The 18,247-nt window shown below is 38.8% G+C and overlaps 2 protein-coding genes across 4 annotated transcripts; both read left to right on the forward strand.

The window, feature by feature from the left end:
* The first annotated feature begins 394 nt into the window (after positions 1-394).
* On the forward strand, positions 395-3,836 carry LOC114757375 (auxin-responsive protein IAA9-like). Of its 2 annotated transcripts, XM_028946402.1 has the most exons (8): positions 395-512; positions 819-930; positions 1,317-1,764; positions 1,847-2,049; positions 2,120-2,334; positions 2,446-2,587; positions 2,901-2,962; positions 3,374-3,836. In XM_028946402.1, exons 3-8 carry the CDS (start codon positions 1,354-1,356, stop codon positions 3,388-3,390), a joined length of 1,050 nt encoding a protein of 349 aa, XP_028802235.1. In that variant the 5' UTR covers positions 395-512; positions 819-930; positions 1,317-1,353; the 3' UTR covers positions 3,391-3,836. The 2 variants fall into 2 exon arrangements, with proteins under 2 accessions (XP_028802235.1, XP_028802236.1); XM_028946403.1 differs by lacking the exon at positions 819-930.
* A 10,370-nt stretch (positions 3,837-14,206) lies between these two features.
* On the forward strand, positions 14,207-17,713 carry LOC114757342 (E3 ubiquitin-protein ligase WAV3). Of its 2 annotated transcripts, XR_003741552.1 has the most exons (3): positions 14,207-15,148; positions 15,250-17,456; positions 17,574-17,713. XR_003741552.1 is itself a non-coding variant. In XM_028946357.1 (2 exons), exons 1-2 carry the CDS (start codon positions 14,780-14,782, stop codon positions 17,191-17,193), a joined length of 2,313 nt encoding a protein of 770 aa, XP_028802190.1. In that variant the 5' UTR covers positions 14,207-14,779; the 3' UTR covers positions 17,194-17,551. The 2 variants fall into 2 exon arrangements, 1 of the variants encoding a protein (XP_028802190.1); XM_028946357.1 differs by lacking the exon at positions 17,574-17,713 and having other exon boundaries at positions 15,250-17,551.
* Positions 17,714-18,247: the final 534 nt, after the last annotated feature.

Here is an 18,247-nt window from a genome sequence, read left to right on the forward strand (position 1 = left end):
GCATATTTCATCCCACCACCACTCTGGCCTTTAAAATAACAGTTAACATTCCTTAATTGTAATCTTAATTATAACCATAATCCCACGATGAATAATTTTTTAACCCACCGTAGAAACACCACCGCAAAATCAATTAACTGCCGGAACCCTGTCTGTTTATCTTGGAAGCATCATATATTATTTGTATTCTTCCTTTAACTGCCTCCTATAGTCTGATGTCATGCATGCATAAAATGAAGCTATTTTATACGAAGAAAGAATCACCGGTGTGTTACCAACTGTCAGAGAATCTCAGCCTTCGATTTGACTGCACACGTATTGTTGGGCGGATTTTAAGATGAAATTAATCGTAGACAAAAGCAAATTATGCTCTTCTTTAATATAAATGCAAATTACATCAAGGCCGAGTGTCTTTTGCTCTCTGTTTCTCTCTTCCCTGCTTCAGCTGCTCTGTGTTCAACCGAAGTCTGCGTCGTCATTCTTCTTCAGCTCTCTGCTCTGGTAATATTCAGGTAAAACGGTCATGATCTTTAGCCTCTCAATTTTTCTTCCAAGTTTTGAGGGTTAAAACGAGGCATTCGTTTCGGATTTCATAGTTATTTTTCTGTGGTTCTTTCAACTTGGCGTAGCTTTCTCTTCTTTCCTTACTGGCTCCCATACAGTTAGTGGAAATTTTCAACCTGTCCCTTTCTTTTTATTTTTTCCCCGAAGTCTTTCAGCACTTGGTACTTTCTTTTTTACTCAGCACTGTGTTTCTCACCGAGCACAGCCACTCAATATTTCTTCCTCTCCCTTTCACCTTCTGATGAATCAAACAGAGAACACTCGTCACATGGAAAAGCACGTAATTCTCCTCGCTTGATTTCTTCTGCTTACTGGTTTCTACTGTAGAAGCTCCTCAGCTTACATGCCTGAATAGTCTATTGTGAGGTACGCGAAACTTCTTCTGTAAGCGTAAAGGAATATTGTCTTGTGGCTATTTTTTCACCGATCTTTTTCAAGATGTTGCTTCTAAATCCTGAAGTGTTGGTAACTTCGCGTTATTGAATATCAATACCCGGCCATTGTTGCCTGTTTCACTCCTGTTATGGACAAAGCAAATAGTTTATGCGCAGAGCTATGCTTCAATGGTTTACGCAATGTCAGATAAATACTCGCGGGGCTTGTTTCTTAATCAACTGTGGCTAGCTGTTCTTGCTTGCTTTGATTCAAAATTTTTATGCCGACTTGAGTGTTCTGTATGTTACAACTTCGTTAAATTACTCGAGCAGTGTATCTCTTCCCTGAACAATGTCAAATGCTGTTGTGTTCGACAGGGTAAGCACAATAAGTAGTTTCCTCGGCTGAATCCTAATGTCTACACTGCTGCTCGGCATAAGGGAGGACAAAGATCAAAGCGATGTCAATGTGTTGGCCTCCTCAACCACCATGGAAAGTGTTTGCCTCAACGGCTCCAAACTGAAAGAACGCAACTACATGGGATTGTCTGATTGTTCTTCAGTGGACAGCTCAGCTCAGTCCTTCTCGGACGAGAGTAAAACTAGGCTGAACCTAAAAGCTACAGAGCTGAGACTGGGGCTTCCGGGATCTCAATCTCCTGAAAGAGAAGACTCAGATCATCGGTGCTTTGAAAGTTCAACTCAATTCGATGAGAAACCTCTTTTTCCCTTGCATCCTTCAACGGATGATCAACATCGTTCGTCAAAGAATGTTGTTTTGGGTAACAAAAGAGGGTTCTCAGATGCTATGAATGAGTTCTCCAAGGTAAGTTACATCCCATTCACTCAAGGGGCATGTACTTTTTTGCTGGGCAAAACATTAACAAGTTCCTTATCTATTCATGCAGGGGCAATTCCTAGCAAATACGGAGGCGAATACAATTTTGTCACCTAAACCCTCTGCTAATTTAGGATTGAAAACAAGTGTTGTGCTCGATAAAGCAAAAGAAGCAGCACCACCAAAGGTGGAACAAGAGAGTCCCCATGTTGTGGACAAAACCAAACCAAACTATAATGTTTCTGCAAATAATAGCAGTATACATACTACTAAGTAAGTGGAAAGGGGGGATTTGGTAGTGATGATGATGAAAATGATATCTGATATCTTGCTTCTGTGGCAGGGCACAGGTTGTGGGTTGGCCTCCTATTAGATCATTTAGGAAAAATTCATTGGCTACCACTACGAAAAATACTGAAGAAGTAGATGGAAAAGCACTGTTTGTCAAGGTCAGTATGGATGGTGCTCCATATTTAAGGAAAGTAGACTTGAAGAATTACCATGCATATACAGAACTATCTTCTTCTCTGGAGAAGATGTTCAGTTGTTTCACCATAGGTAGGGAAAAACTTCAATTTGATACATCGAATTGAGCAGTTTTCTTCTAAAGAAAACATTCTGGATTGGTTTGCCTGGATCTAGTTACTGCTTGTTTTGGCGTGATTTCAGGTCAATGCGGATCTAATGGAACTCTGGGTAAGGGGATGCTGAATGAAAGCAAGATGAGAGATCTGCTTCGGGGGTCTGAATATGTTCTTACTTATGAGGACAAAGAAAGTGACTGGATGCTTGTGGGTGATGTTCCCTGGGAGTAAGTTCTGATTGGCTGATAAATAATTTCCATCACAGCAAATTTATATTATAGAGATGTATTACTCACAGCATTGAGGTGAAAAAACTATAACTCTAATTATTTTTTATAATTTGGCGTGCAAAAGTCATGTTGTGTTTGAAAAGAGAGAAACACCACATATATGCTTTTGAGTTTTGAGCTTCCCAGTCACATTGCTATGATCTTGATACAGACATGGTTGATGCTTTTGCCTGCCACTTAAAATTTCTCTGAAACGAAGATGTATCGTTTGACTTTGATTGTCACCGTCCATACCCTTGACTCTTTGCAGGATGTTTGTTGAGACATGCAGGAGGATGAGGATCATGAAGAGTTCTGAAGCCATTGGTTTAGGTTAGTATTCCTGTTCAACTCCACACCACTGACCACGTATCTTGAGCCAGTACTACTGAAACATGGTTCTACTTGAGTGGCTCTACTGTAGATTGTTTCTTGCGTTTCATGAATTGAATTTTAGGAATTTTTATTCTGACCTTAGGATCAAATGTCCCAAGTCCTAGAATCTGAATTCCAAAATCCCAATTAGTCCTATTATTATTATTAAAACTTGACTTCCACAGTTAAACAGAATTTGACTGTGAAACAGAAGTTGAAATCCCGCCTTCTTCTGCTTACCCAGGGAAGTGAAAGCAATCCGAAGGATACTGCACAAAATATATCTAACAGCTCTACTCTTTAGTTTGTGTTTGAGTGTTTACTCTTTATGATTCACAAAATTTATCACTTTTCTTGGCGTTCTTGCAGCTCCCAGGAAGAAATAAGAAGTGAAACCGGGTACATTGAACTGTGTACGGGATTGGAAGCTTCATTCAAGGTGATGTGGGGGGAGCAATCGAAGGGCTTGTGATTACTTAAAGGCAAGGGATGAAGGCATGATGATCTGGATAAATTTCATGTTAAGCTTCCTTAACCATGATACTATTTACCATGACAGTTTTATGATGTAGCCGTGTCTATGCTGAGTAATAAGCTATGGAAGAACATAGATATGGGGGTTAATTCTTGATGTGACGCAGGATCTGTAGTTTGCACATTGTGTTGTCGGTTCAACCTTGTCTGTATGTATGCTTGTGTGATTGTAAAAAGAAAAAGCCATGCGTCGCCGTCTCGTACCTTTTACAGTTTCACTGTCACCATTCATTACCTGCCGACGGCACTGACATGTTTTGGAAGCATTTCCATATCGTAGCTGGGATATAACCAGGAACTGACACGAGCAGAAATTGTGATACGTGGGGTTTTTACCTGTTGGTTTGTGGGTTTTCCAATATCATAAGCGTTGTGTTTGATGATGCTCTGACCCTTACCTTAAACTACTGAGATATAATGTCCCACCCTTGGATTTGGATGTTGGGGGATCCAGGAGCCAAGCATGTGAAACTCTGATAATAGCTAGCTTGTAGGGCATGGTGTTGGAATTAATAATCGAAGGTGCGGGTACATGTAAATATTTAAAAATGTGATGTTGTTTTATTTGGTCATAATTATAAGATTTTATTTATAGTCTATAAGTAAAATCTTATAAATAGTAACCGGAGGTGGTATTAAGCTAAAATAAATGTTTAATTTCAAAATCAAAATTTTTAAAGCTTAATGCGTATGATGGTTATAAAAATTAATGTGTTTGGACTATAATGATATTTCTTGTATATGATGAGGGGGCAAATCATAAATATCAGAGGTTTATTTATAAAAGAGGTTTGCTAACCTTAAATATTATTCCACATACTACATATCCCTGTATATAATACAATGAACCAAATTATATTGATTAAAAAGTTGTTTAAAATTAATTAAGAAAATAAATACATAAAAAATACAATTTATTTTCTACAGCTACGTTTATTTACGGAAACAATAAATGGGAGCGAGAATGAGCTGTATAAAAAGTGATGAGAGGGAAAAAAATATGGGTGAGGTATGTAATTAACTGAAGTTCAAAATAAAAAATATTAAATATTTAAACTTTTATCAAGCGTAACGTATAATAAAGAATACATGCGTTTGAAAAATCGCAACTTAATAAGAACAAAAGGATGGAGTAGTTGATAATGGATTTAGGGATGCTCCTGCCTCTTTGTTCTTGCTCCTGAAAATGGACATGGAATTATATTACTATGTGAGGATTTGATACGGTAATTGATATGCATAACCTTTTTAGGCTGACATAATTACAGCTTATTAAAGATGGTTTGATGCCCAACCAATTAAAAGGAATTAGGAGAACATGACAATTACTCGTAAGGATAAGAATAAAGTTACACGCTACAATTCAACTTTTGAAATTTCTGGCTAAGAAATTATTGTCATTATCTAGAATTAGGCACACCCATTGTCTATGGGTTGAGACGTAAGAACGAAACCCTCTCACCCAGAAGAAAAAGGGTTTGATTCTCCATCTCGGTGCTTGTAGAGGCATCATAGAACGGGAGTGTCTAGATTAACATCTGAGACATAATATAGGTTCGTCTTGCTCAATATTAGTATCGATTAGAATGAGCCCTTCAAGCACCCTGCTGTTAATTTGAGTTGAGTTGAAACCCTTATCTAAATTTTTGTAACAAAAAAAAAAAAAAAGAATCGCACTGCACTTCAACGTGTGCGCAAATTTGAGAGCCCCCAGGCTCGAAGGGAAATGAAATGAACCAAAATTCGAAGATATATTTTCTCAGGGAAAAAAACGTGATGTTTTTATCGTCTGTTATCAAATTTCAAGGGGAAAAAAAGAACAAGTTAATTTTATTTTTACAAAAATCACTAGAAAATAGTTGGACTTTCTCAAAAAGAAAACTGAAAGGTCAGGTCTGATGACAAGTTATTAGTTGCTATTTAATACTACCTCCTATCATAAATATAAGAATGAGTTAGTTTGTAATATAAATTATACTATTAACTAGCGTCTATATTCTCTGGTGAAAAAAAAAACTAGTTTTTATTTTTAGAATAGGAGGTAATAGTATATTACAGAGATAATGGAAACTGAAATTCATTCCCAATTAAAATAACGAGCTAAGGGAACTTTTTTCAAGTTCGGGATGAATTCGGAGTGGACCATCTTGAAGATCCAGTGGATTCCAGGGTGCTGGGGATGGCCCATACACGGGCTCAAAGTTTCGAGGAAAAACACAGCCATTCAAGTATAAGCTCATACCAATAGGGGTTGGTCCAAGCGGTAAGCGGCTTGGTACCGCTTAAGTGAGGTCTCGAGTTCGAGTCTCAGTGTATGCAGAAATTCCTGTTGGGAGACTCACCCACCATAGCCAAGTGCGCAACGCGGGTCAGATCCAGATGTAATCGGAACAAAGCTCCGGTAAACTGGGTGGGCAACCAAAAAAAAAGAAAAGTATAAGCTCATACTATGCTGATAGAAACTGGATTAACGAAACGAGTTAGTTTTTTTGCAAAGTGATAAATCAATGTTTGAATGTCTAAATTAGAGAGATGCCTATATTTAGTTTCTGATAATACCTTAAATATGATTGTTTTCAATGAGATTAAAAAACAAAAACCATACCAGATTTTTCATGACAAAATGTTTTTTGAGTGAACTCTGAAATCCATGTTAAAACGATCGAAAATAATTACAAACTTAAGCCAAGAAAACTAACTTCACCTTCATCAATGATTACATGACAGTTTTAAAACAGTTTGCTTACACAGTGTACGATACAAGCACTTAATCCGTCTTTCATATATATAAATATATATGTGTATATATATTTCTATATACAGATGCATACCTTATCGCAACCAATCCGGTTCTGGTGTTTAATAATCAATTAACGTAATGCGATGTGGCTCCAACACTATGAAGGCTAAAAAAGGGGTCTTCAATAGGCTCGCATAAGTCAACTGATTAATGCTTCCACTTTCATTATATTCATATCTGTTTAAATTGTTTAATATCACAAGTAACGCATATATATTCTGTAGTAAACTTGTCTCATGCAGAAACATGTCAACGCTTAAAAGCAACCTGTTATTATTCTAGCCAACGACCAAACTACCCATTAACTCCTAATTATTCTCCACCGCCTGCAAATCTCAAAAGGTCGGTCTGCAGAAATTGATTCAGCTGATATGGTATCTTTTATGGTAAGCAGTCTTCTCTTTTTGTGAAATCTAAAAGAACGAGAAGCTTTTGAATTAATTCACTCTTTCAATAACATTGACGATGACTCATTATTGATATATAGTCAAATCTGGATGTGGAATGTTCATTTGACCACATGCATCAAGAACGACATGGAAGTTCTGATTTCTGTTTCTTGTGCCACCATCTCATCCCCAAATCTACGCCCATCCCTGCAATCATTTTAAACTAAAAAATCAAAAAAGATGGAAGTAGAGAGTCACAAAGCAGAAAGATTTTAAAAATTAATTAAACCAGAAAAATCTGATGATAGGGGATCAGAAGAGTGAAGCAATTTCAACTAAGAAATCTGGGTGGACCCACGTCGTTATCTGAGTTTCGTTGTCTGAAATAATGCAATTAATTCAGATGGATGTGCTTTACATTAAACAAAGCCTAAATGGTAGGCAAGTTTTCTTCTCATGGCGTGGGCTTCCCATGCCTGTTTCTTGCATGATTAAAGGAAGTTGGAGTAGTGATTACCAGCACTTGTGGTTGCAATCAAATGTCACGACACATGCAGAGATCATACCCAAATTATTGCTTCTGATATTAAATATAATTCTCTCGCCTTGCCCACCATAACTTCCCATATGGATCTGCCTATATCTTTTCTTTCCAAGTCCACTGCTTTTGACAAAAATGAGATTATGGTTCCTCAAGATAACCTAGTTTGACAACATTGTTTCACCTAAACATTTTACAGAATCTTTAAACACAGTCTTTTCTCTCCCAATAATTAAGCGCAGCTACAGGGTATCATTATTATGTATGATTAGTTATCTTCCCGATAAAGCCAACCACCAAAGCTCCCATCTTCTGATGACAAAATTATAGCCAGTAGCTAGCTAGCGAGCGAGCGAGGGACGTGGTTAATATATTCACTTTATGTGTTCTTCACACTTCAAATCAGAAAGTGATGGGGGGGAAACTGGAGCGTATGGGTCATTGCTAATTTTGTGCGCCTTGTCCTAAATGACTCTAAATTAAAGCAGTGCCACATGACCGACCACTTCTTCCATTCTACTTTACTGATTAGATTGCGCTACTAATTAATTAATTAACTAAGCATAGCTTTTGAAAATATGGTACCATCGATGTGCTTAAATTATTGGGCTTCCCCTTGTGGTTCTGTCTGACTGTATACGATTATCCCACCTAATAATTAAGAACCATAAGCCTCCGTGCTTTTCCACCAAACGAAAGAGCCCATGGCTGCTGTGTTGCTGGTTCCCTGCTGCAATGACAAGAGATGTAAAGGCGTTTCTCTGGTGGTACGCTGAAATTTTGGTCACACATATATAGCATTTCTTTTTTAATCGGTGATTCAAATTTAGATGGTAAAATGGCAAAACGTACAAAAGCTTTATGTTTAAATGACAGGGAAGCAGTGGGGGGAAATGAGTGAGGGGAAAAGGGTCAAGTCATGTTAAGTGTTAGGTGAATAAGCCCAAGCGTGGTAAAACAAAAGAGTGACTTACAATGTGAGAAGGGACAATGCAAATAAGGGGTAAATAATCAGGCGTGAATGATCATCGGTGGATTCGAATCTTGGAGGGCCCATGAGTGATCCATAATTGTACGTAAAATATGAGTATAATTAAGCTTTGTTATAGAGATTATGATTTGAGGAAATGATTTTACAGTGAAGGAATTGGTTTGTCGTCTCCTCTCATGTTGCCATCATGCAAACGACAACTCCACGTACCCCAATAATTACTCCTCACATCACTTCACTTCCTCTCATTTCTTTCACTGATTACACCCTTAATCTTATCATCATTTCTCACATATTTCTACTATCTTTCTATCCAGATATATTGGAATATGCCCTTTGTGTGTTATAATATTATTACTTTTGTGATACAGCTTGTATATGTCTGTGGCATGACACTCGTCAGAGACGGATAGTCTTTCTATCCGATATAAATATTGTCCCAATTTGTTTTGAATACTATCTACCCAACCATCTTTTTTATAAGTTAGAAATGACCAAACTGTATAGATTAAATAGTATGTTAAAATTAGTTAAATATAAATGCGTAAAAAGTGGGTTTTTTTTTTTGGAAAACCAATTACACTCTTGTCGACAGAGAAAACAAGTGGATAAGAGAAAAGGTGGGGAAAAAGGTCGAAGAAGTATAAAAGAGATTAGAGAGACGTACGCATTAAAATTTTAAATATCTTCGAAGTGTAACTTATACCAGACTTTTTTTTTACCTGAATATTCCAGACTTATTTAAAAATTTGTAATATATAAAAATATATTAAAACAAATAAATTTTTAATCATACTACCCCAATCCTAAATATAAGAGTTAATTTAGTATCCGAGATGATAAAAAATACTGCACTTCCCAAGTCACAGTTGCGGCAACTACTTTTTGATTGGATGTTGCGTTTATCTTAGGAATCTGAGAACCAAAGTTACCAGGTGTTGCTGCCTCCACGTCACTATACTTGTCCCCTGACACGTTTGAGCCTTTTTTTCCCCCTTCCTTTTCAAATTTTTGGTTACTATAGTCATTTTTAAAAAACTATTGTGAATATATTAATATAGTAAAGCACATTATTGATATGCCATGAGTCGCATGAGTTGTTCGTCAAGAGTTGCATCCAGTCACATAAATTATATATTCATTGGTGCAAGCACCATATATAGCTGACTAATTATTGTTGTTGTTATTATTATCGTTGTTATTATTATTATTATTATCATTATTATTACACTCTGTGACAAATTAAAGAAATTGGTGGTCATCATGGGTCGTGACCTGTGAGTAATTGAAGGAGTTCAGGGCATGTGACCCAATAATGACAACATCTCACCAACCATCTCATTTCACATATCCCCTTTTCAATTCTGTTTCCTCTAATTTTAATCTGTTGACTGAAATATTATTGTCAAGGCTTGTATTTCATATATATAACTTGGTTTAATAAAGAATATATTTAACTTATCATCTTTTTCCTTCTGAATTATTGCCCCCCATAAATCTAATAAATCGTCTACTTGTTAAATCGGCGTTGATCAAACCATATATATTATCGGTCACGTGGCTGCTAAATCGAACAAGTGCCCGCTTAAAATGCCCAAATTAAGAGATAAAAAACACACTCACTCCATCGACTGCAAATATACGTTTAACCGAAAATAAAGAAATCATTAAATTGATTTAAAGTAGGTATTAGAGTTGAGATCAGGATGAGATAATAATTTCCCCTCAACTTTAACGGGGCCTATATCCATTTAATTGATAAATCATTAAGATAGTGATATAGTTAATCGTTAATTCTCACTGCATATATGATCCGATCCAGCAAAAAGAAAAGGAAAAATCTCAGAAAAATGCTTCTTGAATTTTAAAATTTTAAATAAGTCTTGTTTACTATACTTTAATAGCAACTGACTATATTTGAAAAGCAAATAATAACTCATTTTTGTGATAATTTCTTATTTAGAATTTTAAAATTGAATAAGTATTTTTTAGAATTTTTTGAAAAAAATATCTTCACTAGAATTATTTATGACACATGCAAAGTCGCGCATAACGCTAAAAACCCACTTAGAGCCTGTTTGGTTAAGCGGTAGGATATCAAATAAGCCCATTTAAATTTAAATAAATGCTTATAAAGCATGTTTAGGGTGGTTGGATAATTTTTATAGAATCCCGATAAATTGTGATTTTAATCTTCCACCACACTTTTAGGATAAGCAACAAGAAATAGCTTATGCGTTTGAAAAATCCCGATGAATCTTTAGTAACTAAATTTTCTCCAATCTACCCCTAATTCTAATGGTAATTATTTTAATTTTTTTTGTTTAAAACATACAATATGAAACTGTTTTTCTTTTAATTTTATCTAAAAGACATTTTTAAAAAAAATCAGATAATGGATGACATATGATTGAAACAACGTAATCAAATATTCAAGACATATTCTAATTCGAGGAGCATTGTTAAATTAAGAAAATAACGATGACAAATAATTTTTCAGCTTATTTTTATATTTATTATTGTTATTTTATCTAAAATGATATCTCTGCATTTACTCTTTCAAAAATCTCTCTTAAAATATTATCTCCATATATTTTGCCTACAATTTTTCAACCTAAACGGCTAAACCACTTCAAATTTTTTCTTAAAAGGCCGTCATCTCGCCTTCTTGGATCAATCAAGCAATCAAAAGGTATTTTTCCTTCCTTATTTGTTCACTTTCTTTATGCAAGTCAGAATTCACTCATCTTATTGTCACAAATTTCCAATCTCCAATCCTCACGATGCGTCTTGCGAATGACCGTCTTGAATACCTGTGATTGTTTCTTGATTCCTTTTGATTGCTTTTTCTTATATGGGGTCTTTTATTTAACATTTGTACTACACATAAATTTTGTAAGTGATTTTAAATAATAAAAATAATATTTAAATATTCATGTCATTTATTAAATTATATTTAATAAAATTTATTATTAAATATAATAATTATGAAAATGTAAACAACTTGACTAACTTCATGTCCTTTTTAGTAATTATACACCCAAAAGTGATTTTAATAAATGAAAACCAAACATAATCACAATTCTTAAAATCACTTATAAAAAAAATATCCAAACAGAAATCACGATTAACCAGTGTCACTTATAGTCAGCATCACTTATAAAATTTACGATTATCTAAAATTACAGTTGTTCACCGCTAATCCAAACAGGCACTTAATATAAAATATAGTCTGTAATTTAAATTGAACTAAAAACTATATCTTATATTAAACATGGAGTAATATCGTAATATCATATATTTGGTAGAAAAAAGTGCCCTTTTCTCCTTTAAAAAAATCTAATAATATTTTTTTTTTTAAATGACACGAGTCACCCGATATTTGGAGTTGTGCGGATTATATAGAATCGCGATGCTTTCGAATCTATAAAAATATTTTATTTTTAGTGGAAGCAGGTCCGTGATCGATCTTTATCCGCCGTGGGGGTACTGATATCTGATTGTTTCGTTGCTTTCATCTCAAGTCATCGGCCTGGGGGGGCATTTGGTGTTCCAATAACAAAAAGCAACGGATAATAGATCAATTATTACGTACTTGTAATTAAATACTAATTGCGGAGGGCGTGCCTTTTTCACATGTATCCACGGCCACTGGCCACTGCCTAGTTCAATTTATGTGCGACACGCATGGTTTTAAGAGGTGTACATAAGTGAAGATGCATTAAGAGCCCCAACCCCTTAACAATTCAGTCTCTCTGGTACGAAAAGGTTTGTGAATGAAGCAATTAGTGGGTATGATTACTTTTTCCTTTGACCGATAATACGGAATAAAGATTGATGCAGTCGGAACAAACAGCAGAAAACTACAAGCGAACAACAAACCCAAAACGACATGGAAGCTCCAATGTCTGGTTACTGTTTTCCTATTCTGATCAAGTGAGACCAAACTGTCCCACTCCTACCTTGCTCTCTCAGATATTTTTGAGTGCACACAAACTTAATTCCGCGGTTGAGATTGGACGCGCGAGAGATTATAGAAATCAAGTTAATGTGTTTTTCACAGACTCGACTATGGGTCACGCTGGTTCGCGGGACATTGAGTGAAACACTGGTGCTTGGTAGGACCTTTTGCTTGGATCTCGGGAAAGAAATATAATCAGTAACTAAAGAAAAGTACTCAGCAACATTTCGTGGAGTGAAGACCCAGAAGACCAGAACTCCCCCACCACCACACACACCCTTTGAAATTCAACCTAATATAACTGAACTTGTAATAAACAATTTAAATACATACAGAGGGGAGCAAAGATCGAGTAAGGGAAATAAAGGGGTCCTGAGGGGTTCCTAATTGGCTATATAAATTTGGCACTACAATTATCATTACTGTGGTATTTAATTTGAAATGAATGATTATTAGCACTGAAGCAAAAGTGACTCTTTCAGGACCCGTTTGAAACAGTTTATAAGTAACTTATAAGTAGTTTTTTAATAGTGATTTACGAAATACGAGGTAAATATATAAAAAGAATTGTGTCTCGATTTACATGAAACGTGCTTATAGAAGATTTTTTAAACCATTCCAAACAGGCACTCAATTGTTTTCGTCCCCGTGGTGGATTATGCATAGTTAGTGTTATATTACCCCCCTCCCCTCTCTGTCTCTCTCTCTCTCTGCAGCTCAAACACACGTTCAATTGGTTTTGTATTAACCATGAAGATCCTTGAAGCCAGACGCATGGGCAGAGTGGGGAGGTTGAGTGTTGTCTGGGGAGAGAAGAGCATTCACCAAACACAGCCTAAGTCTACCTACTTCCCATGCACACGTCCCTCCCCCTCTCCACATCAACTCCTGTGCGCACGGAATCGTTAATTCTACTTAAGGCTGCATGCCTAACCCTTGAATTGAAAACAATAGGAAAGGATGGGCTTTGCGGTTAAAAGGAGAGAGATTAGAGCATGATTACTCAATCTGGGGGGATGCATGAAGTGACGGTTGACGTGTTGAGAAAGCAAGGCCGAAACCACAAAGCTCAGACACAAGAGATGCTATTAGCCTATTGCACAATGCTCCCAGTTGGCTCCCTTCCTTCCTAGTTTTGGTTTGGATGTGAAAAGAAAGATGCATGAAGAGTGCAAAAAGCTGCCTTGGAATAATGTGGTCCAACAACATTCAGTGTCTTGTAGCCTTGTAGGTGGAAACAAGCAGATACTAGTAACGGTGCTGTAGGGGCTCCGTAGCCGTAGGTCTCCGAACTCCTGACATGCCTACCAAGCACCACTCATGTTTCATGTCTTCTCCCTTCTCTCCTCTTACCTTCCCCTGCCTATTTTTTTTTTTTGGACAGAAACCTTCCCCTGCCTATTTGTTTTTCTTTTTTGGGTTTTTTTTTACTGTTTCAGAAACACACAAGAACAAAAGAGGTGACCGCTCTCTGTGATCCTAGGTTGAGGGACCTCCCTTTGTGGTCCCCACTCTGCTTTTAAAATCCCCATGCCACCCCAGTCCCGCCTCATCCCTCCCTATTGCGTGCAATCAACGGCTCACGTCGTTTCCTTCCCCTGTATCTACCAACCTAGTTCATCGTGTGCTCTGCCCCCATCTGAATTTTTACTGTCCACTTCCATTAAAACTCAGACGTTCGCCCACGTGTTCTTATGCACCGGGGATACCTCACATTCTCTCATTCGCCTCCTAGGGATTTTCTTTATTATTATCATGTTTTTTCGTTGACCCAATATTAGGGCGTTTTTTATGCGGTTAGTTATCGACTTAATTAAAGCTTCGCACGCAGCTCATATACTTTCTTCTGCTCCAGATTTTATCGCCTTGTTTGATGACACTCAACAGAGTGGGAAGTGATTAAAAAGGATGGGTCGTTGACCGGTTACTTGAAAAACAAACCACGACGCGCTTGTTATCTTGGCAAAATCTTTCCTTTTTTGGTAAATTATCTTGGTAAATAATTGATTTACCTTGGAAAGTGAACAGGTTGCTTTTTGCCCGAAGGAAAATGATATAAATGTATGTATTATAACAGGACCTTCTCGTCTTTGAAACGAATCATACAAATAGAGAGACAGTGGGGCAGAGGAAGAAAGAGAGGTAGCAGAGGGGAGCTTACGACATAACTTTCTCACGGCGTTTAATTGCGTGGATCTTTTTTGCGTTGTTCAATCAGTGAGAGGGGAAAAAGGAGAACAGATATTACGGAGAACAAAAGACCTGACCCGATCACACCTGCGCGCTCCTATCGTATAATAATCCTCATCGCTTTAACTTTGTCTCTTCGCCTTTCACATTTCTTTTGATCCCCCCTGTTCTTTTCTTCTCTTCTGGCCATTTCCATAGCTCCCTTTTTGTCTTCTATGCCATCCTCAGAAGTCATCAGATCCATGAAAACAAACAAAAATTTGTTTTTCTCCACCTACTGAGCTATAGCTTATTCTCTATTCCTTTCATGAAACTTTAAACACAAAGGCACAGACAAGGATAGAAGAGAAGAAAAAGGAGTGTGGGGAAATGGGGACTGGTTGGAGAAGAGCCTTTTGCACTCGCGACCCAGAATCCAGAGTTTCAGACAAGCAGCAGAGAAGCCCAAGCCCGAGCCCCAGAAGCTGTGCCAAATTGGGTTTCTTCTCTAGTGGAAGCAACGCCTCTAGTACTCCACGCTCACAAGGGTCTCAACCTCTATCAAGTCCAAGCTTGCGTTGCCGAACCATTTCAGAAGCGGCTCAAACTGCAGCAGCTGATGACAGCCCCAGATTTCAATGCAAAAACACCACTCCCAAGGCGACCAAATCCCCCAAACCGCCATCCACTGCCTCAAATCCAACCTCTCCTCGCTCGCCTTTGAAGTTGTCTCTCTTCAAAAACAGCTTCAAATTTAGAGTGAGACTCGTTCTTTTGCTCCGCTATAATGAAATTCGTATTTTATTTATAGATCCAAATGATGATATTTTCATTCTTGCTTTTGTTTCTTGGGCAAGCAGAGTACTTGTGGGCTGTGTTTGAATAGCGTGAAGGCAGGTCAGGGCACGGCCATATATACAGCAGAATGTTCTCACGCTTTTCACTTTCCGTGTATCGTTGCTTATGTACGAAAGCACGGAAGCCTTGTCTGCCCACTCTGCGGCGCCACCTGGAAAGACATACCCCTACTCGCCCTCCACAATAATCCCTCCTCTGAATCATCTCAACACAACGACATCGTCGCTGAAAAGAGAATTGATGATCATCCAAATGCCAGCGATGACAGCAGAACGGAAAACCCTTCCCCCTCAGCTTTCACAACCAAGAACGTTGAACCGCCACCACAGCAAAGATATCAGTCCAAGCGTTCCGATTCCATCAGGCCCTACGACGATGACGAGCCACTTCTATCTCCTACCTCCGGAGGCCAAATCATTACCATACCAGAAGCTGATGAAAACTGTGAAGATGACGACGACGTTGTGGAGTTCCAGGGCTTTTTCGTCGATCCTAAAACTTCATCCTCAATCAAATCTTGCTCCCGTGACTTGCAAACGAAGGAAGAATCCAGAAATGTCGTGGTGAAATTGGTGCCGGAGTGCGCTATTGTTTCAGTCTCTCGGAGCCACCGGACTTGCGCTTTGGTTTTAAAGGTGAAGGCTCCGGCGGCTCGTAGCACCAATAAGATTGCATCGCCGCTTCTGGACCCGTCTCAAAGGGCGCCCGTTGATCTTGTCACAGTTCTTGACGTGAGTGGCAGCATGGCCGGAGCGAAGCTTCACATGCTCAAGCGCGCTATGCGTTTGGTTATTTCGTCCCTCGGCCCAGCTGACAGGCTCTCTATAGTGGCTTTTTCGGCCAGCGCCAAACGATTATTACCTTTAAGAAGAATGTCGGCCCAGGGGCAGCGCGCCGCTCGCCGCATCATTGATCGGCTTGTCTGTGGCCAAGGAACTTGCGTGGGAGACGCTTTGAGGAAAGCCACCAAAGTGCTGGAAGACCGGAGGGACAGAAACCCGGTGGCGAGCGTTATGCTCTTATCGGACGGCCAAGGTGAGAGAGGACAATCTGGGGACCCAAATAATCAGCGGAAAGGCTCCACTACTTGGCCTTCTACTCGCTTCGCTCACATCGAGATCCCGGTTCATGCCTTCGGGTTTGGACAGAACGCCGGGTACAGCCACGAGCCGGCCGAGGATGCGTTTGCCAAGTGCGTTGGTGGGTTATTGAGCGTGGTGGTGCAGGACCTGAGAATTCAGCTCGGCTTCCAGGCAGGCTCAGCGCCGGCTGAAATTAGCGCCGTTTACTCTTGCAGCGGGAGGCCCACGGTGCTGAGCTCAGGGTCCGTGCGGCTCGGCGATTTGTACGCGGAAGAAGAGAGAGAGATTCTGGTGGAGCTGAGAGTTCCTTCTTCGGCTTACGGGGCCCACCATGTAATGACTGTACGGTGCGTTTTCAAATGCCCTGCCACGCAGGAGATTGTCTACGGCGGCGAACAGAGTATTATGGTACCGCCACCTCAAACTACACGAGGTTCCGGCATCAGAATCGAGAGGTTGAGGAATCTGTTCGTGACAACGAGGGCCATAGCCGAGTCTCGGAGACTGACGGAGCACAATGACTTCACGAGCGCGCATCATTTGCTGGCTTCGACTCGAGCTCTTCTGATGCAGTCGAGCTCGATCTCGGCCGACGAGTTCATCCGTGGCTTGGAAGCTGAGCTGGCAGAACTTCATTGGCGGAGACAGCACCAGATGGATAAGATTCAGCAGCAGCAGATGATGGCGATGCAACGGAGAAGAGGCAGTGAAAGAGAAGCGTCGTTGTTGGTGGATGAAGATGGGGAGCCGCTGACGCCGACATCGGCTTGGAGAGCGGCTGAGAAGCTGGCCAAGATGGCCATGATGAAGAAGTCGTTGAATCGAGTTAGCGACTTGCACGGCTTCGAAAACGCTAGATTTTAATTAAACTCCCATTTTTCTTTGGGGACAAAAAATGGAAGGGGTCGGAATTCAGAACAATTAGTTAATAATTGTGTTCATTAGAAAAGGAAGAGTTGGCTGTGGCGGGGAAGGTGAGTGGGGAGGGGTGACCCAGCGGGGAAAGGGAAATTGATTCGAACGGCTGGCCTTGGGCTGGGGTGTCTCATTGTCTGGAGCTTTTGGATTTGAATCACATTGTTTAATTTGGAGGATGTGAATGCAGGAGATCGGAGTACGCCAAATTGGTACTGCCACGCATGTTGGACATTTTATTATATGAGCCACACAAATCTGTAAATGCCATTATTATGAATATGCTTTTTTTTCCCCCCTCATTTCTTGCTGCGTTTTCTCTTCCGTAGATGCTTTTATTACGATTCAGATCTTCGGATGATGCCGCGGGCGGGAAGATTAATGATAGCCTGATGATTAGGTTGCACTGTAATTGGAACTACATTTTCTTCTTATTTTTGAAGCATGTACGTGCCTTTAACTGGCTGATGCAGATTAAATTAGATATGAGTCTCGTGCTAGATTATACTCCCTCCGTTCCTTATTATAAGAGATATTTGATGCTTATGGCATGTTCCTATATATAAGAGACACTTAAAAGTTGTCTTACTTTTTTGTGTTAATTTCCTATTTTATCCATATTTATTGTCTCCAACTCACACTCTCTCTCCATTCCCCTTCTCTTTCTTTCAATAATTTAATTGTTCTCTCTCATACTCTCTCTCCTTATTAATAAGGGCATTTTTGGAAAAGAAATTATATTTTTTACACATTGATTGTTCTTAACTAATTTTAACTGCTTTTTTGATCAACGTAATTCGGTTATTCGTCTCTTATAATAAGAAACGGAGGGAGTATGAAGTTTGAGAATACGGTTAAGTGTGCGTATGTGTGTTTCATTTGACATTATTGTCTCTTCGTATTCAAGAAACAAACAGCAGTTAAAAAAATAGGGAGAATTACATTCAAGTCCTACGTAAGAGAAATAATCACTAAACAGTCCCAAGTAACAACCTGAGCAGTC

Source organism: Neltuma alba, unplaced genomic scaffold, assembly GCF_004799145.2.
Source record: "Neltuma alba isolate B1F8T4 unplaced genomic scaffold, ASM479914v2 tig00010592_pilon, whole genome shotgun sequence".
Taxonomy (NCBI): Eukaryota; Viridiplantae; Streptophyta; class Magnoliopsida; order Fabales; family Fabaceae; genus Neltuma; species Neltuma alba.